Raw genomic sequence first — 24,737 nt, 5'->3', positions numbered from 1 at the left:
GGGAGCTCACATAAACACTATAGTGGATTTCACTGTAGGAAAAGGCAGGCCAAGGCTGCACACCCAGCTCTGGGACTGGGTCACGTGAGCTCTGTAACAGTGCCGGGTTGGCCCCAGAGGGTGGGTGGTGTGTCCGCAACAGAGCTCTGCAGCTGGACTCATTCCAGCAGAGCTGGGCCACCTCTTGGACCTTTCTCTGTGCTTCACAATGGTCAAACCTGGGCAAAAATGGGGGAATATTCTTTTGCTAATAGACAACCCCTTAGTGTTCAGACAAATGTGTTTTCATCATAGTTTTTAGCCAGTATGTTTTTTATTGGATATACATTTTTTTTTCTGTGTGTTGTATATATTTGAGCTCAGATGTAAACAAATGCTCTTGTAAACTGATGTTAGAATGAAAGTTTTAGGTGAGGCACATTCAGCCAAAATGAGAAGGCGCTCCACCAAGAAGCATTTATTTTCAAAAGTAAATGGTGAATCTTTCACTCATGTCAGTGGTTGAAAGACTCTGGGAGTTGGAGATCCAGGGAGACCACAGGGCCAGTTTATGATGGTATCCTTAAGTCATAGCTCTGTTGTGTCCATTTCCTGCCTTCCTTTCCCACTTTCCAAGCCCAGACAGATCTGAAACCATAATTATCAAGCTGGGAGATGTGGGTAAAAAGTTAGGTAGGGAGTGAGAGAATTTGAACATGTTTCCCTTTCCCTACTTTAAGCTCAAACTGGGTGGGTTGATGGGAGAGAAAAAGCTAACATTTAAGCCAAATTTAGAGTTTGGGTTATTTCCTGGAGTGGATATTTTTGTAAATGGATTGAATGAGTATTGAGTTTTAAAGTGATATAAAGAGTGTCTGGAAAAGTAATGGGCCTTCCTAACTTCTATTCAGACGCAAGGGAAAAACTAGGTCAGAGGGAAGATTTATAGTTAAGGAAAAGTGGAGATAAAAATAAAGTCCCATGAGTTATTGAATGTACTGGCTATATTTGTTTTGTGATCGATAATGAAGTATGTGCTCACTAGCTGGGAACCATGTGCAATATTAAATTCTGCACAATGCAGAAAGATAACAGAGCACTTAATGGATGTTAAGTCATATGAATAGTTTTGGGCTTTTACTTTCTTAAATGATTTGGCTTGTTTATTAGAAAACAATTAAACACTGCCAAGCGGAACCTTAGCTTTTTTGATTTGCTATAGTTATACTGTTGTTGCCTAAATGGTGGCCTAAAACTGTGAATGGAGAGTAAAACCAAAGAAATGAACACCCGAACAGAAACACTTTTGAACAGACTCCTTTGACTGTGACATCATTGCTTCTCATCATTTGACTTATCTGTCACCTTGTGGACTAAAGGTCACAAGTATGTTTGAGGACGTTGATGTGGAAGTGATATGTGATTTTTGCTTATTTCTGACTGTGCTTCCAAATCAGTTATAGTGATTTCTGAATCTGCCATTGCTTTGCAACTCTTTCCCAGCTCTTAGAGCATAAGCAATTATGATATAATGATATATATACAGTGTCACCTGCAAGGTACCGATTTCAATTTCTATCTTTTGGTTTCAGGCCATGTGTAAGACCATGAACCCTATCTTTGGTTCAGAAAATATGGCCAACCTACAGTTATGTCACAGCAGCCTGATTATCTTCATCTTATAAAGATATAGAAATTTTCATTGAATTTCAAAGATTTTCTCATTGTGTAAAATGATTTCACGTACAATTAGCAGCTAGGACACAGAGTGCTTGATCCCTCACTGCGGTGATGATATTTTCAGCAAACAATCTTTTCAAGTGATAGGCTTCCTGAGACCATTCATAAACCACACTCCACATTCATTCTCTTTTTACCTCTTCAGTGGTGCTGGAGAAGGGCTGAGTAGTCAACGGAACCCAGGACGTGTCTGTGATTCCAGTTGTGTGCAGATAGGGGTGCTGCCTCTCGCTGCTGTTTTGGCTGTAGTATTCTGTAGTGTTCTTGATGAAGGCCTCCATGGTGTTCCTATTAAGGTGTTCCGGGCTGTACGGAACTGCATTAAAAGTAGTCAGGGTCCGAGGAGGAGCTGTGTTTCTGGGGCACCTGTCTGAAACTTCTGTTCCCAGGACACCTGAGGTAAGAAAAAAGAAAAAAAAAAGCAGTTGCGAAGATTATTCTCATGTTTTGCGGGGAGTTAGCTACGCTCCCCGCAAAGGGGTTTTGTCTCTTCCTTTGGATCAGGTCTCTAAGTTGACCACGCCAGTTTGCAGGGAGTTAGCTACGCTCCCAGCAAGGAGGTTTTCTCTTCCGATCGGGTCTCTCAGGCAGGGGTCATCGCAAAGGATGAAGAAATAGTAGGAAACAGAAATAATAATAATAATACACAGAGCCAAAGATATAGTTTATAAAGTAAAGGTTTATGAAAATAGATAAAAGCAGGGTATCCGGATGGGGATATTTCCTCCCGCTAGAAATATCTCCAAAACTGAATATCCACACAGGTATTATATAGGGTAGGTACAGGCTCCCGTTGCCAAGGACAATGGAATTCACATACTAACAGGCAGTTTGCTTTAGGGTCAAAGTCTTCTAAAAGGCAACTACAGATCCTTTAACTAACTCTAACTAGGGGAACAATGAGTTGTAAAATCTTCTTGGGGCAAACTTCTAAGTTTTCTGATAAGGCTATTACTTCAAAAAACAGAGACATCTTGGCTCTGGTGATTGTGTTCTTGGAGACAGAGATGATTTCATAAGTCAACATGAGCTGTGCTTTGTGTTAATTACTTTAACCGCATGGCTCCTTCTGGGCCCGGCTTGGGCATTAGCATATCTCTCTGATCAGCTCTCATCTCCTGGGGCCCTCGTCAGCTCTGGCAACCCATGGCTCTAGGAAGAGGCCTGCCTTGTCTTTCAAAACAGGTGAGAACCATAGGCCCAGTTTACAGCTGTCTCTTTGAAGTGCAGCTTTTACTGACCAAGGAGACGCCCTCCTGAGACGAGGCGGCTTTTGAACTAACACATTTCTTTTTTCTTTAAGGCAAAGCCTTATTTGACTTCTGAAATCAAATCTTGTCTCCAGAAATACAGGGGGCATTTGTATGACTCAGTATTCTTAGGCCCAACAATGTTTTATGGATTCTTCATATAAAAACAATTTTACTTAGAAAAAGAAAACAATAATGGACACATGGATAAGCTTCAGTTATATGAAAAAACAAATGTACATTGCATATATGACAACGTTCATTTGCCTGTCCTATTCACCCATCCTTTACCTATCTATCAATTTTACACGGTAGAGGGAGAGTTATAGAAACTGTGCTATCAGAAAAAAACCCAGCTCTGTATAGAAGACAGAATTAAATTCATTCTATGAACATTTACAGGGTTGTTGAATTGGCTTTAGGAGTCCTCGAATCTTCATAAATTTTGTGTAAAATTCTGTGTATATATGCACCTGTACTTTTCTTCCGTGGGGTACTCTCATAGTTTATGAACTTCTCAAAGGGGGCTTAGACAAAATACCAGGTGGAAAAAATCACTGTTCATGACTTGCCTAACCTCACCATGAAAACTGAGGATTCCTTGGAAAGTAATGACACTTTAACTACAGTGCAAACTGTTTCTAATCCTAATTGTGTGAGTCTCAAATCATGAGATGGTTGAGTTTTCAAATCCACCTATCTTCTGGAAGAATAGTGCATAGATTTAAAATCTGTGAGCTGTGAGGTTAATTTATAGCTTTGCTTTGCAAGGCTGAATTGCCCATATGTTAAAAAATACTGATTTATGAATTAGGTTCACCTAGCCATAATTTAAAAATGTGCTCTCTATCTCCTGGGGATCTTGCTAATATGCAAATTCTGATGCAGTACAGATTGTCAGACTCAGCACTTCTAACAAGCTCTCAGGTAATGCTGATGTTGCTGGTTTTAGACCACAATTTGTATAACAAAACTCTAGGGGACACAGTTGTACAACATGAAGCATTGGGAAGCATTTTTTTTCACTACTCCTTTACTGGTTCATTCATTCAAACAACTATTTATTAAGCAACTACTGTGTGTCAGGTGGAGGGCTCCTAAAGAAGCTATTAATCATCACATTTTCCCTGTTCTGGTCTGCCTTACTGACCCCTCTTTTGAGCCTCATTCCTTTCCAATTTCAACTGATTAATATATTTCATATTTTAATGTATGTAAAGAGGGGGATGAGGAACAAAAAGGAGATCAAGGTAGAAAAGGTATTTTTACCACTTAACAAGATATAAATATCAGCAGTTCTCCTAAAAGTGAATAAAATAATCTTGGCTATTAAGCATCGTTTCCTTGAGATGTAGCAGGTTGTGCAAAGTACCTTATACACAGAGTTGACAGATTTAGTAAATAAAAATGTGATGTTCAGTTAAATTAGAATTTCAGATAAACAACCAATAAATTTTTAGTAATTTGGTATATCCCAAATATACGAAAATACAAAGATTATATTGTATATTAGGAATATACTTATACTAAAATTTATTTATCTGAAATTCAAATGTACCTGGGTGCTGTACATATTATCTGGCAACCCTTCTTGTACATTTGTTAGATCTAGGCTTTGACAGATTTTTAAACATTCCCCTTAGTTTCTGTTTGTTTTTATATTTCTAAATCTTGTGCCACTATTACTACCTTTGTGCCAGGGTTAGTCATTCTGGACGTAGACCAGGATGTTTTTTTATCCTTGTGTTTTCTACATGACAAACTCAATCATACTCTTAGTGAGATTCCTTTACAATGAACTCCAATAAGCAGTCTTAATTCTGTAGTCTTAATTGAGTTACTTGCTTAAATGTTCCCTTAAGCAGACATTTGTCTATTGTAGGGCTGTAAAAATTTCTGTATATGGAGATCAGCCTTTTGGTCATTTTGAGCTTTGGCCAATGCTGAACCTCTGAGTCAACTACTACAATTTTAGCCCTTAGATCCTCAAAAAAAAAAAAAAAAAAATTTAACCATGGGGTTAGGACAAAAACAAGCTTCCAAATACCTAGCATGTAATTACATGTCTTAGCATGTCAACCTATGCTTACTCTTCTTCACTAAGGAGCAGTTGGTAAGTTTTTATCCTAAGAAATTTTTTTAATTAGTCAACTTACATAATTAATTCAGTGGATGAAATTGGACTCTCCCAAAATTAGGTAAGTGGTCAAAACACTCTTGAAATTTCTTCTGCAAATAACGTAACTTATTACCATTGCATGTAGCTTTGGACTCTCTTATGGAAAAAAGTTCAGTCTTCTGTGATTGTCTTTAATTAACCTTCTAAATATATTTTTAAAATCCCCAAACCAAACAAGTTCATTTTCTGTTTTAGGCCACCACCTTTTTTCCAAAGAAAGACACTACAGAATATTCAGGTCCAGTACCCCTTCATTTTGTGTCTGTGTTTTAACTTGTGCTATTTAAGAAGCAAGAAAGAAGTTTTAGCCTTAACTTTCAACTTCCAGATTTCATGAAATTTAAAGCAGTGGTTTGCAAACTTTCGTAGGAATCAGAATCACCTTTGGGGTTTGTTAGAATATTGAAGCCATGACCCTCCTCCTAGAAATTGTGATTCAGTAGATTTGGTGTGGGACCCAGAACCTGCTTTTCTAACAAGTTTCTCAGGTTATTCTAATATATATGCAAATATATGGTTTTAGTCATGTATACAAGATGAGCCAAAAAGGAATTCTAATCATTTCTTACGTAGGTTTGAAGGATTATAAGATAGGATGAAAGAAAATCTATTATAAAAATATATAAGGTGATCAAAATAAGTTTATTTTTCTGTCTCCTGAACTCTTTGTTGAAATAGGTGCCATGAAATTACACTAAAAATAGTAGATCTTTGGATATTTTGGTGTCTATTGATTCTTCTGATGTTCTTTAAAACTGTATATACATTTCCCAGTTCATGAAAGAACAAGATGTTTTTACAAATGCAAGGAAAAGTTTTTACACAATGGAACAATATGTTAAAGCTATTTTTAAAAGCTTTATTGTACCATTGCTACTACATTGTTTCCACATTATAACACAATTCCTCCTAGAACACAATTCAAGGTAAGATGGACTGTGCTGGGTACAAACTAAAAAGTTTTAGCACTTGAGTTACATATAGCTCTTTTGATAGGATAATGAATGCCACCTACAAAGTGATTTGCAATGACTGTATCATTTGCTATGGCTGCATCAAGACCATCTTTTGAATGCATTTTTAAGAGAGTTATATGTATTTTAGCTTATTAATCTATAATTGGCTCGGAAATAATAGAAATGGAATTTTTTTATAATGATAATATAAAGATAAACAATTTGTTAGTTTTTTTTCTTTGAATGATATAAATAACTTTTAAGTATGTAGAAAGCAAAATAACTTTAATAAAACTCAGTTTGAGGATAGGAGATTTTAACAATATTTGTACTTTCTATTCTGTAGGAAGATGCCAAATATAATGTGCCTTTTAAGAGTGAGTAAATCATCTGGAAAAGAGACAAATAAAACAGAAGATACTTTAGAAAATGATGATATACATAGATCTATCTATCTATTTATCATCTATCTAACCATCCACCCATCTATCCGTTTATCTATCTATCTAGTTGGCCCTTTGTATCTGTGGGTTCTGTATCAGTGGATTCAACCAATCGTGGATCAAAAATAAAAAAAGAATGGATGGTTGCATCTGTACTGAACATGCTAAAGACTTTTTTTGCTTGTCATTATTCACTAAACAATACAGTATCACTATTTATATTTATATTATATTAGGTATCATAAGTAATCTAGAGATGGTTTAAAGTGTACAAGAGGATGTGCATAAGTTATATGCAAATACTATACCATTTTATACAATGGACTTGAGCATCCCTGGATTTTGGTGTTTGTGGGGGGTCCAGGAACCAATCCCCCACAGATACCAAGGGATGACTGTACCCACACACACACACACACACACACACACACAAGATTGGACTAGAATAAAGGTAAAATTGAATATAAACTATAAACAGGAATAGTCTAAATAATTATTGGAAATGGTTAAAAGAATAGTTCACATTTCAGAAAATGTAATCAGTGAAATAAAGAGTACCCTTAAAAAATACATATCTAAATTACTTTTAAAAGACTCAAGATTAGAAATAAAGCAAAATTAATTAATGGAAGTCGATACCAAGACATAGCATAATAAAGCACCAGAGCATATCATAGCAAAAAATTTAGAATAAAAAAATAATTGAAAAACCAAGTCAAATAGATGCTTTTCAATAGCCAGTTATTACTCAACAACTGTACTATGGGTTGCATTATGAAGATGTACTTATTTTATCCTAATACCCCATATTTTCTTTTGGGGAAAAGGATGAGATAGTGAAGTAGAAGGAAAGCATGCCTGATGGAGGAGAAAGAATGGTTTATAAAAGTTCAGGACTATTAGGTAGTGGGAGAGAGATGTTGAACCAGAGGCTAAACAAACTCAGAAAAAGGGGAGGAGGTTCATTGATATGTCACAGGCTGAAAATTGTCAGGGGACTCTAAATGCTACACCAGCTATTTTCAATGATCATATAAATCATATATCGGTAATCATTGGTAATATTATTTTAAAATAGTATATTTAAAAAAATGGTCCATTACAAGGCCCATGTTGTTATGATGATGCAAGGAGAAAACAAACCCTAAGATGGCTGTGATAGCCAATTTGGTCAAAATAGGGTCTATATTCACAAAAAACACTTTCTGTTTTGTTTTCTTTTTCCCTATAAGCTCTTTGTATTCACAAGTACTTCCGCCAGTCACTAAAGCAAATAATTTCTATTAAAACCTTTTCTCCCAAGATAGTATATGATTGCTTATCCTTTACAATGCTTATGCATTTTATCCCGTCTCCCAAATTACTGCAATTAAACAATTACTTTAACCAGCAATTATATCAAGCCTGCCAACAATATCGTTTATTTCATCAGCAAAATCTCTTTTAATGATTTCACCAGCTCAGCCACATTAGGGACGCTTGAAAATTTTCCTGCAAAAATTTCCTGCCCTCAGATAAATATGAGATTTGTACAAATTGACCAAGAGGTTGAAAATGATAAGAAAAAAAAAGAAAAGAAAGATAAATATGAGATTTGAATGAACGAATCTGAACTAGGTGCTGAATAAATGTGGAATGGTTGGCTAACATCTTACATTCACCATTACTCTCCTTACAATATGGAACATCTGAGTGAAAGTAACAATTTTAGACAATCATCCAGCTTTTTATAAATGCAAGGAGACTTGGCATCACTTAGAAAAGGTACCCAAACCATGGATGTAATTTTGCACCCTTCACCTGGAAGTCTTAGAACTACACAGACAGTCTGTCAACAGATTTGTGCTGGCATTGTTGAAGCCACTTTCAAGTTTCGCTTGCCTCAGTTTTCCCCTGTCAAAGATTATTTGCTTAGATCTACTAGCAAACCAGTCATTTCCTTTGAGTAAATTTCCCTTTTTCCCATATAGATATGGAGGCCAAGGAATGAGTTATTTTCCCCATCAGGTAGATCCATAAAACTTCAATATTTGGGCCACTGTAACCTTTGTTGTTTGCTTGAGGCTAAGATTATTCCCTGTTGGAATAGATGTAATTGTAATTTTTGATGGTTTGGTAGGTCCAAAAATTATACTTGGATTGGATAGAAGACAAAGGCAATAGTCATGATTTTAATGGTGGCACTCCTCAAAGCAGACCTTAAAGCTTTGTTTTTTCTTTTTTCCTTTATTTTTCTCTATCATTCTGCTATTCAACATTTTCCTGGAAGTTGAAACGTTTGTTAATTTAATCAGAAAGAAACAAGGTAGTTTAGTGAGAATGGACATAGCTAAATTTTGATAAAACCTAGTGATCACACAAAATACTGTTTATAAAATATGCAACTTAAAAATTATCCTTGAAAAATTGCTTAAACAATGGGTGCTTAATGTGAGTGACATACTAGCAAGGATATATAATAGAGAGAGGAGTGTTTTTTTCTATTTATGCTCTATTGTAATTACCTATTTACTTACCTGGCTTCCCCATTACCCTAAGGAATAAGATATATTTAGTGATTTCCAAACTTGGCTGTGCATTAGAATTACCTAGGAAGCCTTTTAAAAATACAATGCCTAATTTAATTGGCCTGGAGGATAAAGCCCAGGCTTTGTCCTCTAATATTATTTAAGAGCTACCGTGTGGGTCTAATACACAGCCTGGGTTGAGAAACACTGGTGTAGGGTACTTCAGTTATAAGCACAAGCTCTGGCACATAATAAGTGCTGGCTAAATATTACATGGATACTTGAATGAAATCATTAATGTTTCTTTATGAAATAAATATGAAACATATGGTTCAGATTTTTACATTCTTTTTGTAAATGAAGAATGTACAAAGAAAATTCACATCCTATGGATGAACAACATGCATACTTGTGCTGCATTTTGGTTAGTTTTTCACTAACCAAACCAGTGGTTTCTCTAGCAAATCAGTGAGCTTTCTTGCTATGTGTCCACAACTATCAATCTTAATCTTCAATCAATGGTAAGTTTATGATGAAGAAAAATGTGTCTGTTAGCCTATAATTGTGTTAAAGCAAAAGTATGTATAATAGTTATGGTATGTTCAGGGATTAATTGCAAATGATCTAGTCTATGCACTTTACTTTTGAAGTGGAGTCCATCACTGGACATATTTCATTATGAGGGTCAAAGGAGAGAGTTTTTTTTCCATGAATTATCTTCTGTCTTGAAAAACTCTCCACTGAATCCATGTCTACTTTAAAGTTCCAAGTAAAGAATCTTACTTTAAATAAGGTTTGATTGGGGATTGAAAACAAAGCTCACTTTCTGTATATAATAATACAACTGTAATATTTATAATGTTTCTGTGTTGTTTAGGAAAGGTCTTGATAGATGAACCACAGGAAAAGAATTGTGCAAATTGCTGCTATATGCTATATGTTTTCTGATAAATTTGAATTTTCTAATTGATTTTTATATTATTATCTTATTTTCATAGCCAGAAATGATATAAGAGCAGGTACTGTAACTCCCAGCTTCTATTGTAGAAGAGTCCACTGTATTCAACTGGCATCTAATTAAATGCTTGTTTAATTTATGGAATAAATGAGTGACAGAAAACTGTCCAAAGATTAGCATGGTAGAAAGACTCATAGAACCCTCAAAATCAACACTTAAGAAAAAGATTTAAGGATACAGTGGATGCTGATCCCCAAATAGGGTTACGGATCAAAATTATCTGGGAAGCTTTTTACTTTTATTTATTTATTTTTTTGAAACAAAATCTCGCTCTGTTGCCTGGGCTACAGTGCCATGGCATCAACCTAGCTGACAGCAACCTCAAACTCCTGGGCTCAAGCAATCCTCCTGCCTCAGCCTCAAACTCCTGGGCTCAAGCAATCCTCCTGCCTCAGCCTCCCCAGTAGCTGGGACTACAGGTGTGCATCATGACACCCGGATGTTTTTTTCTGTTTTTAGTAGAGACAGGATCTCACTCTTGCTCAGGCTGGTATTGAACTCCTGACCTCAAGCAATCCTCCCTCTTTGGCCTGCCAGAGTGCTAGGACTGCAGGTGTGAGCCACGGTGCCCAACCTCTGGGAAGCTTTCTTAAAAACATCATGTATTATGCACAAATCCAGATTTCCTGAAACAGAATCTTGGAGGTGGTTGTAGAGGAAAAAATGGTGGCAAAGAATCCTAGGAATCATATTTTTAATAAGTCCTCCCTTTTCTCCCCCAGATCATCCTTATGCCATCAATCAGTTGGGCAAAAGTCTGTGGGCAGGTATTTGGGGACCACTAGTATAATGGAATGTACACGGGACAAGGAGTTGAGAAATTTGGGTTCTAATCATAGCTCTGTTACTGATTTATCTGGGACAATTTACTTAAGCTTGACAGATTTCAGTCTCCTTCATGAGAAACTTCATTTCTAGGTAATTCTCCCATGATTTGAAAGGCCCATTGGCACCTAATATATTGTGACTCTGTTAGTATTATCTTTCATGAATTCCTAAAGCTAACCTCTAATAGAGTAGTAAACATACAATAAAATGATTAACTTAAAGAGAAGATTCAGATACATGTATATTCCACAAGCAAAATTCCTAGCTCAGAACTGAACTGTGTACTACACCAAGAGTCTTGTGCATGTGTATACAAGTTTTTACATGTGTCCATCATCTGGGTTATATCATTAACAGCCAACAAATTAGAAAACTCTGTGGCTGCACATTGGTTATTACCGTTTCAAAAGTATGTTACCTTCAAAAGATATCCATCCCTAAACATCAATACAGGAGATGTGTAAAAGCACAACTTATTATCTTCCCTGTCTTATCAAGCACCATGTTGATGTTGTAAGAGTTCCTCATAATCAGAGAACAGAAGTATCTATGTCAACAAAATCTAATAATTTCCCGATCATCGACTTTAGTCACTCCATATATGCTATGATTACGCTTAACATCTATATGCCTACATCTAACGGTACTTAACCATGGTGTCTGGCACAAAAGAGAAGCTCAAGAAATATTTGTTGAATTAATAAAAGAAGCAAGAAAAGAAGGAAAGGATGAGCAAGCAATAGACAGAAAGAATGTTGGGCTTATTTTAGTGAAAGTAATGAAGTTTTCCACCATTGTGCACCACACAATCCATTTCCATCAGCTATGAATCTTCATAGGAAGAAGTTTGGGGCATGTGGACTTCCCTTGAATATAAAAAAAAAACAAGACATTTAGCAGCAGGACTTTCAGAATTGATTCTAAAAGGAATAGCTCACCTTTTTTAAAGCAGAGACTTTCATTGGCCAGTTTTCCCTCCTTGTTGACATATATTTTCATCCAGCTATGAAGGTATTTCCTGCCTTTCTTGACCACTACCCTGGAGCCTTGTTTCTTGAGAAAGAGAGAAGTATTTTCCACCTCAAGGAACCCTTCCTGATCATAGCAGGTCCATCGGGGCGCCTGGGAGCAGCAGTCCAAGATGGCTGAGCGGGAAGGGGCACCAGAGGAATTGGAGACAGACAGGCACAGTGCAGATTTCACGTGAAAGAGCTTTCCATCCTCAGTCCACATCCACTGCTGGTTCTGGATGGTCCTATTGCATGAGCCCACGCCCACTTTCCCATTTGTGAGAAGACACTGTTGTTTCTGGACATGGACAATCTGAAACCCTTCTGGAAGATGAAAAGTGTATAAAGTACTGGGTAGCACATTATAAGGCCCATTAGAAAACAAAACAACCCACCCACAAATGGCCTAAGTAAAATTACTGTTTTACTTAGATTTTGCTGTTGCTATCATTTCAAGTGAATATTCTTAGATTTAACACGTGTGATTTAAAATCCCAAGGCTGACAATGTAAAATGTCAAAATGTCACACAGCTTCCCCCACCTTTTTTTTGTTTTGTTTTGTTTTTTTACTTTCACATGGGCTAGGGAAGAAAACACACCCCTCATTGGAAAATGAAAGGAAGCTTGGAAAAGAAACAAAACTATTCAAAGATTATGGTGTGGTATTTTAGCCAAATTAGTTAAATATTTTGAAGGTATGAAAAGCTCAGTTCTCTATTTAACCATTTGCCTCTTTCCATATCACCTTCCTCCCCCACTCTACAAAAGCACCCCTTTTCCATTCCTTCAATTCACACTGCAGTATTTGTATACAAATTGCATAGTTTGAACACAATTTTAAAAAATTGCCTATATTTCAAACAAATTTTCCCACCCCTCCAAGCACGACCTCCTAGCTAACAATAACCAATGAAAATATTGATTATCACAAACTAAATTTCTTCTAGTCCTGGAGAGAAGCATTTCTCTGTTTTGTGACAGTATCTACAGTTTTCCCTCAAATACTAATAGATTAAAAGCTCAGCATTTCTCAATTTAAGAAAATTAAACATCCAGTTGTTAAACATCAGCATAAAAAGTAAGATATTTAGGCTCAGAAACCATTTTCAATGAGCTTTTACTTAAATTGCACAGCTCGCCCACGAAAATATTCAGCCCTTCCAAATAAAACATACCACGTTCCCTTATCCCCTTAAATCACACTTCTTATACTTTCTGTCTTTAACACAACAGAAAATAAAAACTATAACCTGTTTGGGAAAGGTATGGGAAATGCTACATACTGTTACATAATAATAAAAAATTTCTCCCCAGATTTCTTTACTCTCTGCTCTAAATATGCCATTTCAGGAGCTGCTCGAAGCATTTGGAGGACCTCAGGAGAGAAATTAGTTTCTTCTGGAGAGAAATCTCAACAGTGTGGGCACAGCTGGCTCCTTTTATTCTCCCTCCTCATCGCCTTTGGCTAAACTGCCATGGACACCTGGCTTCATTTCTACCTTATTTCAGACACTTTTCAAAGGCCCAAGACTCCTCGGCCAGATATGAGAGAACCCCTCGTGAAACTGAGGCAGACCCACTCACCTGAGCTCCCGAAGATCAAGCAGGTAAGAATCACCATGTAAAATTCAGCCTCCATTTTCCATTTAACAACTGCTCATGCTTCGCTTGGGAAAAAAAAAAAAAAAATTCTTCCAGATAAGAGAAGCAGAGACTAGGAAGGAAATGTGCCTTCATGGTGGGGGGAAAAGTCGGTGACGAGCACTTCCTCCTATTGAATTGTTTGGGGAAGTTTTACACCAGTGTCCTTTTGTCTGTTTCCTTAGAAAGAAGGGATTATGATTACCTCTCTCTTTTTTTTATTCAGAAAAAATTCCAGCCTCCAGGAGCAGAATAAATCCCTTTAAGTCTTCACCTACCTTCCCTTTGGCACATGACTACTTCTTAACCTCAAGAGGGAAGAAAAGAATTGTAATCTTAGATAATTGAATGTTCCTAAAACATTACATCTCTTCAGGTGATGTGATTCTGCTGAATAAACATAAAGCGTGTAATTCATGAGGGTCTAGGACAAGTGATATAAAGGCGTAAACGTGTACTGTTTGTATAATGATATGCTGGGAGTCTATCGAGGAAAACCACATAATGATGGCACTTCTAGATTATTATCTCTCAAGTGATGACAATATTACATTTTGAGATCGTCATCTCCACAGTGGAGATGCAGAGACTAAAATTAAACCCATCACGTTATCAACTTCAGGCTTTCCCAAACAGATACTGGCTTCTCTCCAAGTAGGAGAAAAAAGAATCTCCTTTACTCAATATTTAGTATTAAGAGTAGTTTATTGGCAGTATGAAACAAAGTCAACATAGCTGCATTAAAAATTCATATTTGAGCAGAACATCTCGTGTTTTCTGAGGGTAGTTATTTTAACTTTATTTGTCACTTGAGGATTAAAACTTTTCAGAAATATAAGGACAGACATGGCAGCATCTTTAGAAAGAACCTCTGGAAATGGGACAGGTTACATCATTCCCAAAGGCATCTGCCTTTTATTGGGAGAGAGATTCCAGGTAGACAGCATATTCAAAAATCCCTTCTTAGTAAAAGAGAGACAAGTATTTAAAATTCTTGATATTTCATAGTTGCTACAAATTTGTTTTGCCTTTTTAAAGTAAAACAACTCACAATGTAGAAATACAGTGGATAGAGTTCTGGAGCAGAAGTCACCTTTATGCCTAATAATAGAGAGTAAATACATATATACCCAATGACAATCATTGTGCTCTGTAATTGATAGGAGGTACTATAAATACACATTTAATAGGTAATATTATCAACACACATTTCCATATAAAATAGTTACTGCTTTTAATTTTTTTTAAAAACAAAGACTTATTTGTTAAAAATCCATTATCAATCACTTAGCAGCAAGATTCTGGTAACTGAGAAAGGTAATAGCACTTAAAACAGGAACAGTTAAACAGCTGACAGTCCATTCACAAGACATATTTTGCAAACATTAAAGCATCTAAACACACAATAAGAATGTCTTCAGCAGCTCTTCCAGTCATCATCTGATGACATTTATCACTGAATATTACATACATACATTCTGTGTGGCAGATAGTCAGTACAGACAAAACGAAATCCACCTTAGGCTGTGTGAGAAATCTATCATACCTCCATCAGCATAGGACCTTCAGAATAGTTTGAGGGATGCTTACAAATGCATTCATATACACAAGGGGCTGGCAATCTTAAACTTGTTGCCAAGTCTTCCACAATCCATGCCACAGGTTGGCTTCAGAGCTTCTTTTTCCTTCCGTTGCGGGAAGCTCCTTCTAGAAGCCTCAAGTGGGTAATTTGAATAATCACCCCAAGAGATTGATGGTCTGGTCAGTCTTCAGTGACTCACTGGACAGTTGCTGCCGAAAGTCTGCTCTCATACAGGCACAGAGCATGATGCACAAATTCATACTGCTCGCTGGTTTGGACCATTCCACCTCTGCAAAGAAGAAATAACAAAATAACTTCTTTTTGCTAACATTTTGTAATCTCAAGCAGCACAGAAACTACATACAAGCTAAGGTGTTATGCCAAAGACACATGGAACAGTTGACCAATGATTCTTTTGTTATCCCTCTTACCTGGGTCCAAATGTCCCAACTGGCAAAGTTAATATGTTAATGTATGTAAAAGAATCAACATAGTGCCTGATACACACTAGGCACTGGGGAGGTGGGGAGGTGGTACAGCCTAATGGTTAAATACTAGGACTCTGAAACCAGCCAGGCTGAGTTCAAGTCCCTCCTTTGCCAATTCATAGCTGTGTGAGCTGGGACGTGTTACTTAAAACTCTTTGCACCGGTTTCCTCCTCTGTCACAGCAAAATAGTAACAGTAACAACTTCATAAGGTTGTTGTGAAAGTGAAATGAATTCCATGTGGCTGGACTGTTAGTGTTACTTCTCAGTATCCCTATCATTTATCTTATGTTAAAATGCTTTATACATTTGGATTAAAATGGATTGAAATAGGCTCACCAAACAAAACTCATCTGTGAAATACTGCTCTTTCTACAAGAAAGAGAAAGTCAACCCTGGAATGGTTTATTTGAGTAGGTTACATGGAAACAACATTAGCCCTTGGGTATACTGGGTATTTAAACACAATAGTGGGTAGGTCCTTAAATGAATTTTAAAAGGTAATTGGCTCTCGTTTTTTTCCCCTTGGTTATCACTATTTTTATCACTAGCTGCCCAACATCCCCTTTGTCATTGGATTAGTAGAAGGCAGTAGCCTTCATGAGAAATAATAATGCTTCTAATCATATATAGAGACAAGGTTTTGCTCTGTTGACCAGGCTGGAATGCAGTGGCACTATCATAGTTCACTGTAGCCTTGAACTCCTGGGCTCAAGTGATCCTCCCACCTAGCTGGGACTACAGGCATACACCACCATGCTCTGCTAATTTTTCTTATTTTTTGTAGAGACAGAGTCTTACTATTTTGCCCAGGCTGGTCATAAACTTCTGACCTCAAGCAGTCCTCCCACCTTGACCTCACATAGTGCTGGGATTACAGGTGTGAGTCACCATGCACAGCCATATATTTTTATATATACTGTACCTATATTACATTTTGCTCCTTTATAATTATGGCTCTTTGGTTTGACAAAGTTCCCAGACATTAATATAAGTGTTACTTATTTTTTCTGCTCACTGAATAACAGCATCACTCTAGTTATTTAAAGTCCTATAAAGTCTCTGTAACTCTGCAATCATACAACTAACTCTATGTTTTAGTTTAGTTCTATGTTTTAGACAGTGTTTCCTGGTGGCTGTTAGTACCATTGAAAATAATTTTCAGATTATTTTAATCACTTCAACTTAAAAGCAAGATATATTACATCTCACTGTAACATGACTTTCGGTTAATGGTAATAACTAAATGGGGCTTGCATCTATGTTTACTTGTCAACCTATATAAATAGCAAAGCAGTAAGACTTCCTCTTTCAAAAGTAACAGTAATTCTTCAGGCAGGTCAACATGATGCCAAAATGATGTATTATATTTGGCAAGAAATAAAGAGGTAAATCCAATTTTCAGTGACAGCAACTTATTAGCAGAAATAGTTCATCAGTCTTTTCCCCTAGAACTGTATATTTTGTTGTCCTGAAGGAACCTTCTGGCCAAAGTGTTTCTTGTTCAGAAGTGGACAACAGGAATGGCCAGCTGAGGATGTGGTAACTCTTCCCCTTCTTAGCTGTATGATGACATCTGGGCACACCTAAACCATAGCAGGTGTCCGGAAGATGCCGGCTTTGCCTGTGAAGCTTGGGAGACACAGCCGTGGTAAATATTAGCGCAGCTCCAGGGAGCTGAGAGGTGCCTCCCTTCCTCTGGCATTTCCACAGCGCAGGGAACCATCACTCCCCCCTTGACTGCATGTGGAACTTGGTATGTGCTCCGTCTCTCAGACTCTGGCCTGTCAACTTCCTCTCACCATTTACCTCACTTTGAGGCAAGAATTTTCCCTTCTGGTATGTTCTGGTCAGCACTGGTATTTAGACATTCAAGTGGTGAATGAATGGAGACAGAGTTTAGGTCTTAATGACCATTTTATCCTAAGTAGGTCAGCAGAGTATTTTAATGGTTGAAGTATATCTACTATGACATTCTGTTAACTAACAAGATTGATTCAACCAGCGATGGTGGGGGAAGATGGGGAAAGAGACCCATTAGTTGTAGGATAGCAAAATTCTTGCAGGTCTTAAGTCTTCAGGAAGGTATATGAAATGTTCTATTACTTCCCACTTAATTGGAAAATAAAAATGAAAAACTTGGCATCAGAGGGATTCTCAGAGACCATCCATTCCAATTGCTGACAAAATACAGCTTTTCTAGAAGGAAGCAGTCTATGTGACAGGTGGCCAGCTGGCTTCTGCTGGAATGCTCACAGGATGGGGTACCTTTAGAGGGAGCTTTTCCCAAGGTTTGCAGGAAAACTTTTGAAGACATCAAAATGAATCTGCCCCTCTCTAACTTTTACCTTATTGGTCAAACATAAATAGCCCAAAAAAGTCTTAAGGCTCCCCTGTAGTCACACAATAGCTCTCTAAATTCTGGAAAACAACCATCAAAGTCCCATAATCTTTTCTTCTCTAGACTAAACATCCTGTGGTCACTCAATATTTCTGTATAGCCTGGTTTCCCTTTCACTTACCAATCTAGTCCCCCTCTTCTCTACACTATTTTATCAGATGTGACCTACTTAGAGTGTTGTGTCTACTGCCCATGAGATCTGGTCAGTGGGCACATTTTCTCCCTCGAGCTGCACATTGTAGACCAATAAGTTTGCATCACGTGGTAGGTGCCACAGTACCTACGTGGTGCCTGGTGCTCAGCAAGAAGTTTAGGATATTGAGTGAAGTTTTAGGTTAATTAAAAAGTCAGCAGGATCTTTCTTTCCCTTCCTTCCTTTCTTCCTCCCTCCCTCCCTCCCTCTTTCTCTCTCTCTTTTTTTCTCTCTTTCCCTCCCTTCCTCCCTCCCCCCATCTCTTTCTCTCCTTCCTTCTTTTCTTTTCTTTTCTTTTCTTTTCTTTTCTTTTCTTTTCTTTTCTTTCTACAGGGTCTTGCTCTGTTGCCCAAGCTGGAGTCCAGTGGTCCAGTGGTATGATCATAGTTCACTGCAAACTCAAACTCCTGGTTTCAAGTGATCTTCCGGCCTCAGCCTCCTGAGTAGCTAGGGCTATAGGTGTCACCACATTCAGCTAATTTTTAATTTTTTTTTTGTAGAGACACGGTCTTGCTATGTTGCCCAGGCTGGTCTCAAATTCCTGGACTCCAGGCATCCTCCCACCTTGGCCTCCCAAAGTGCTAGGATTACAGGTGTGAGCCACCACACCTGGCCTCAGCAGGATTTTTTTGAAAGTGAAAATTATAGCTTTCTACCACCCTGTACTTACACTATTGAATTCTTGAAACTAAATGCAGAGATTTCTATTTATTTCTGTTAATTTCAACTTGTTAGTTTCAGCACAATGTTCTTGGTTACTGAATCACTATCTATCATTCAAGATATTAGTCTTCCATTTCTCACTCCCAGCATTGTCTTCGAGATATTTGACATTTTTTAAATCTAAGTCATTTACAAAAAATAGAAAAAGAGTCAGGATAGGGTCTTTATTATAAATAATTTGATATCATGTTATATAATATCTAATCCCATTCTAAAATTGTTTCTCTCTAGGTTGTAGGTCCTTTATTAAGGGCAAGCAGAATGTCATAGTCTTCTCATATTTGCAACAGTGAAAAGCACTTACTAATCCTAGGTAAATATCTGTCAAGTAAGTTACCCAGGCCATGCTATTTTCATGTCATAGGAAAACAGATAAACTCTGCTAGAAGAAAGAAAAGGGTATCCTAGGATGCATTCATTAGAGGCTGGTCCAAATCCAGGAATTCATCACAATCACCTTTGAAAATATTTAATAAATGTTCTATTGCATACATTGGCATATAGAATAGTCTGTTGATTATTGCAAGATCTTAAAATCTAGGATTACCCTTTAGATTTTACTGTTATGGAGCAAATACAGTCTTTTTATAAGCTAGCTATAGTAAAAAATACCTAAGAAGCTGGTATAGTGCCTGTGTACAAAATATATTTATGGATTAAATGTATTCATTTTTCCATAAGCTAGATTCATTGTGGAATCCTCAAGAGAGCTCTGTAGTAATTCACCCTCCAGGGGAGTTCTGACTTGGTTCCCAGGCACCTCTTAGGTCAGATAGAGCTCCATGGATCTGCTGAAATATGGATCTATATTACTGATGTAAAGCTCCTAATGCAAGCTGGTTCTGGAAGATAAGAAACAGGGATGCTCTTTTTCTTACTTTAAAAGCCATCATCTAACTTCCATTCAAAGAGCTGGCACTAAAATAATTCTTGACCTCCGATAGATTTAAGTTTAAACTCAACCAAAGTTAAGATTTTAGAAGATTTCCATGGTGATCAAGATGATGTTTCAGTGGAGGCCTATGGGGCCCAAAATAGCTGGACCATCACTAGTTAGGCAGAATGCCTGAAATTACCACCATTACTCAACCCCTTGCATTAACATGTCATTCCTGCTTGGAGAATCCTCTTTAAGGTACTCTTAAAGTAAAATTAAAATGGAGATCAGGTCTGAAAAATTGCTGACCAAACAAAATCAAAGGCCTTAAAAATAGCCTGAATTGCAAACAGAAGCGAAACTTAACTTGGGTTCATATCCGATAAGTGCTTATGTTAGACAGAACTAAAACTTAAAACCCAGCTAATCACGAGCAGCCAATTCACATATGATTATGGGACTAGGACTTTTCAACAAGGTACCTAAACAAAGGCAATTTTGTAATTGCAAACCAATCAAATAATTTCTTTATTTTGCTTCTGCATTTTCCCAATAAATACTTGCCTCTGGCATTTTGTCATTGGAACACTAAACTTCTGTTCTGGTGTTCCCCAATCCATGAATTGCTTTGTACTCTATATAAACTCTAAAATTTTATTGTGCCACAGATTTTTCTTTTATGGTACACATTTGTTTTTGCAGGAGGTATAACACATTAAGTGACAATCCCTACCACCGAGCATGAGTTAGTTTCTCAAAAAAGAGTAAGGTCAAATAAAAACGTCAAAGGAACCCCAGTTAGCTGTGAGCATGGTCATGGGTTTGAAAACTTTGGAATGTTGAGGTGTCAGGCTCATTACCAGTAGGGACCAAAGTGTGTTAGAAGGAAAAAGACACCATACACTGCTTGCTGTCAAGACAAATCCTGTCTCTCCTACTTACTAAATGTTTTACCTTACCACATCATCTTTGCTGTGCTCAGTTTTCTCATCTGCAAAATGATGAGGCAACAAAAATAATAGTACCTACCTCATATCATGGTTGTGAGAAATAAATGGGACAATCCGTGTAAAATGTTTAGTATATAGCCAAGCACATAAGAATACCATACATGCTAACTATTATTACTGTTATTGCTACTCTTTGGTAGTCTCTGGTCAAATAGGACTGGTTAGGAGGCTCTGGGGTGAGGCTTCCGAAGGCCTTGGAGTGCTAGCAGCAAACCTGGCAGAGGACATGAGGTGGCCCAGGTCAGGCAAGCCTAGATGGAAAGATCCAAATGCAGCCTAGAAGACAGTGACAGTAGAGGCAGATGATATCGTGGAAAGTCATGGGCTTGACATCTGTTAGATTCCGGTTTGAATCCTTGCTTTTGAACTTACTAGCTGTATGATTTTAGGTATGTCATTTAATCCTTCCCAATGTGTCTTTCCTCGCTTATAAAATGACATTAATGACAAATGTCATCAGGTTGGAAGGATTAAGCGAGTCAGAGCCTATCAGTGTCTGGCTGAAGGCTGTCCGCAGAATTCCCAGGAGCCCAGGGCTCTACACTGGTGCCTGAGGGCCCTTAGCAGGGCAGAGTAGGAGGCAGGGCTTTAGAACTAGATCCTAATCCCAGCTGTGACCAGGGCAGCTCTGCTTTTTGTTGGTTTTCCACGTTGGTGTTCTGTGGAAGATTTTGTCTGCCAAAAGTTTCCCATCGTTCATAAAGAAGTTTGAAGACCACTGACCTGGCAAACATATTTACCCAACAAAGTTTCAAGTTCTGCAAGGTTTAAATGAGATAATCCACAAAATGCTTAGCACAGTGGCTGTCCTTTAGTGAGTACTAAATAAATACTGCTTATTCTTCTTCCTATTCTTAGTTCATATTGAACCTAAAGTGACCATGCATTCTGGTTTGCTTGGGACAGTCCTGGTTCACTCCTATTGCTCTGGTGTGATCATTAATAGGGCCACCTTTCACTCTCAAGTGTCTTGGTTTGGATGACAAATTATTTGTGCACCCCATCCCATGCTATGGAAGAAAGTCCTTCCTTTATTGCAAAAGTGGTACTGGCCGTGTGGCTCTGATTTCTCTGTGGCCAGAGAATAGGAACGCTGTGTTTGGCCTGGCCAGAGAGGATCCAGCCGTACTACCCTTCTAGAAATGTCAGCTATTTCATATCGCATTAGCCTCGCCAAACATAAAAATCAGTGTCTCAGTCTGCATGCAATGAAGCACGTAGCTGTGTCACCTGTGGGTAAACTTGGGTTAGAAAGGAAAAAAAAAAAAATGTAGTATTTTCCTTTTGCTGCCAGGAGGGTGTGTTGAAAAAACCCCCTCCAGATGCCCAGGAGAGAGATTTGGTTTTTAACATGTTAAAGTTGTGACCTTTTGTGACTATTAACTCACACATACAGAGAGCAACAGCTTTTCCTGCCGCACCGCCCAGCCCGTATCCGGTCTAATCAGTAGACAGAAGAAATTCTGCGGTGGTGACTCACTTCTGGGCTAACAATGGGACTTACGCTCCTTTGCTTTTTATTATTTTCAAATCTGGAATTCTTTTGGTAAAGTTTGGTACAGTAAATTTAGAACAAAAGGTGTGGACGTTAATGTGCCTCATGGGTAAATCTCTGATAGCTCGGGCATGAGTCAAGTGAGGCTAACGTCTGCTGCTCTGACTTGGGTTCAGCTGCGAGGTGTGTCTGGCCCCTCCGACAGAGGTTTTCCTATGTTATTATACAGATGTCATATCAAGGAGGGAGGACTTAAACATAAACAGAATCTGACTGATTCTGACCGGTTAGTTTGAACATAGACACCTACTCCAAAATAGGTGTGTCCTAAAGTATTTGTAGGGGATAAAAGTCAGCACAGATCAAATTATAATTCAATGAAAACTCTAGCATATCTTGAGTCTCTCTCTTTTTTTTTTTCCTGAAAATTAGCATTTTCTTCTGAACACCCAGGTTAACACTCAATTAGCTCCAAGCTGGGAAGAAGGAAAAGGTTGTCCTGGCAACCACTTGGAAGATTCAGTTGGCAGCATCTGTTTCACAAAGAGGACCTCTTGTTATGATCTCGGGAACTATAATGTCAAGTGAACCCATACCAATTTCTAGGGCTTTATCTCCAAGTGGCCTTAAAATAAGTAAGCCAAAATGTTCAATTCCTGAGCTTCAAGTGAGATCTTTGAAATTCATACATCCCATTGTTCTCTGGGAATGCAGAAAGATATGAATAGATATAAGGATATAGTTGATAAATATCATACCAGAAGTGGAAATCTTAGCTTTGAAGTTATTTTAACCAAGAATATTTAACAAAGAATATTTTGGGGACACATATTATTCTAGGAAATAGATGGCATATATGTTCCTCTTCTTAGATGGCTATAGTTAAAAAAAAATAAAAGAAAATCATCAAACTAAAGTGACTAATCGAAACATTTAAACAATGATATGACACACACTTTTCTATCCTGTCTGGGAAGCCACAGTGAGGCCTCCAAGGTAAGGATGTACAAAGACAGCTACAGATTCCACCTCTGACTCTCAAAAAGGAGGATTAGACAGATTGCTTCCTGCTACTGGGGGTGGGGTGGGGGGAGAAAGAAAGAAAAGAAGAAGGCTTTGGAACCAGATATTCTTTTATATGTTCCACTTACCAAATTCTGTTTTCAAATTCTTCTAGTATCCATAGATGCCAATGGCATTAAAAGAAAAATGATGGGAAAAAGTTGTGCGAGGTCAACATGTAATGGAACACTTTCCTTTCCTCCCTATTTAGATGTCTTTTGATGATCACATATTGCTCTTTTTTTTTTTCTTTTTTTGAGGCAGAGTCTCACTCTGTTGCCTGGGCTAGAGTGCCATGGCATCAGCCTAGCTCACAGCAACCTCAAACTCCTGGCCTCCCGAGTAGCTGGAACTACAGCCGTGTACCCCCATGCCTGGCTAATTTTTCTCTTTTTATTAGAGACAGGGGTCTCACTCTTGCTCAGGCTGGTCTCGAACTCCTGACCTCAAGCAATCCTCCCGCTTGGGCCTCCCAAAGTACTAGAATTCCAGGCATGAGCCACCACACCCGGCCCACATATTGCTCTTTAGTCATTCTCCTATAACACCTATATGCATGTGAAGTATTTTCTGAGTTTCTTGGGCCAGTCTATTACTATAGATATTTTTTTCTACAACAGTGCTAGCCAACAGAAAGTTCATTATATTTTTCATATTCAGATATTAATAATAAGCACTCTAAACTAAAATTATCACAGATAAACATTTTTTCCTGGTTTATACAGCAACTAGTTCAGGGTCATTATCAAAGGCAGGATTAGAATGTGAACTTCCTCTCTCTTAATCTTATGCTGAATCCACTTAGGTCTCCCATCCAGAAAACAGTAGTCATTTGGGACCCAAATAAATCCAGAATTTAGTCAATCTAATTTGAGCAAAATTGGAAGTTCAGAGTATTAAAAAATAAAAGTCAAAATTTGTTCTTTGACCTTGGATATTTACCTCTTTTTGGTCTTTGATTTTCCCTTAAGAATGGAAGCTTTGAGTAATAATCTTGAGGCCAGATTTTTTTTTTTTTAAACCTCCCTTTCCTAGTAGGTGTTTGGAAAATGTTAAGACTATTACTGCCATCCCATTGTTCTCCACAGAAACAAAACTTGAAAGACTCTAAGAAAGCAACAGCTGAAGGGATTTTAGAAAGCCAGTTGATTAGCTTGCAATCACTGAATCCCAGGATGGAAAAGGCATGTTATTGGAGGGGTCCTGAAATCTACTTCAGCCCCCAACATTATCAGTAGACCAAATAAACATATGTGTATCACTAATTTTCTTTCTTTTTTTTTGTTTTCCCTCAAAATTCAACTTAATGTATCACTAATTTTCAAATGTATGTAGGTGCTGTTGTGAGTCATAGA

General features: G+C 37.7%; 2 protein-coding genes across 2 annotated transcripts in view; both read right to left on the bottom strand.

The window, feature by feature from the left end:
• The window catches only part of PTPRB (protein tyrosine phosphatase receptor type B), a 106,740-nt gene extending 93,140 nt beyond the window's left edge, over positions 1-13,600 (bottom strand). Inside the window, exons 1-3 of the mRNA XM_045553367.1 lie at positions 13,496-13,600; positions 11,839-12,234; positions 1,857-2,113 (exon numbers count right to left, since the gene is read on the bottom strand). Coding sequence (XP_045409323.1) covers positions 1,857-2,113; positions 11,839-12,234; positions 13,496-13,550 — 708 coding nt within the window. The 5' untranslated portion in view covers positions 13,551-13,600. The remainder of the gene's footprint in view (positions 1-1,856; positions 2,114-11,838; positions 12,235-13,495) is intronic.
• Positions 13,601-14,232: 632 nt separating this feature from the next.
• Positions 14,233-24,737, bottom strand: part of PTPRR (protein tyrosine phosphatase receptor type R) — a 100,089-nt gene continuing 89,584 nt past the window's right edge. Inside the window, exon 10 of the mRNA XM_045553366.1 lies at positions 14,233-15,423. Within this exon, the coding sequence (XP_045409322.1) occupies positions 15,330-15,423 (94 nt within the window). The 3' untranslated portion in view covers positions 14,233-15,329. The remainder of the gene's footprint in view (positions 15,424-24,737) is intronic.

Source organism: Lemur catta, chromosome 6, assembly GCF_020740605.2.
Source record: "Lemur catta isolate mLemCat1 chromosome 6, mLemCat1.pri, whole genome shotgun sequence".
Lineage (NCBI taxonomy): Eukaryota > Metazoa > Chordata > Mammalia > Primates > Lemuridae > Lemur > Lemur catta.
Note: the sequence above shows the minus strand (reverse complement) of the source record. Positions and strands in the feature narration are given on the sequence as shown.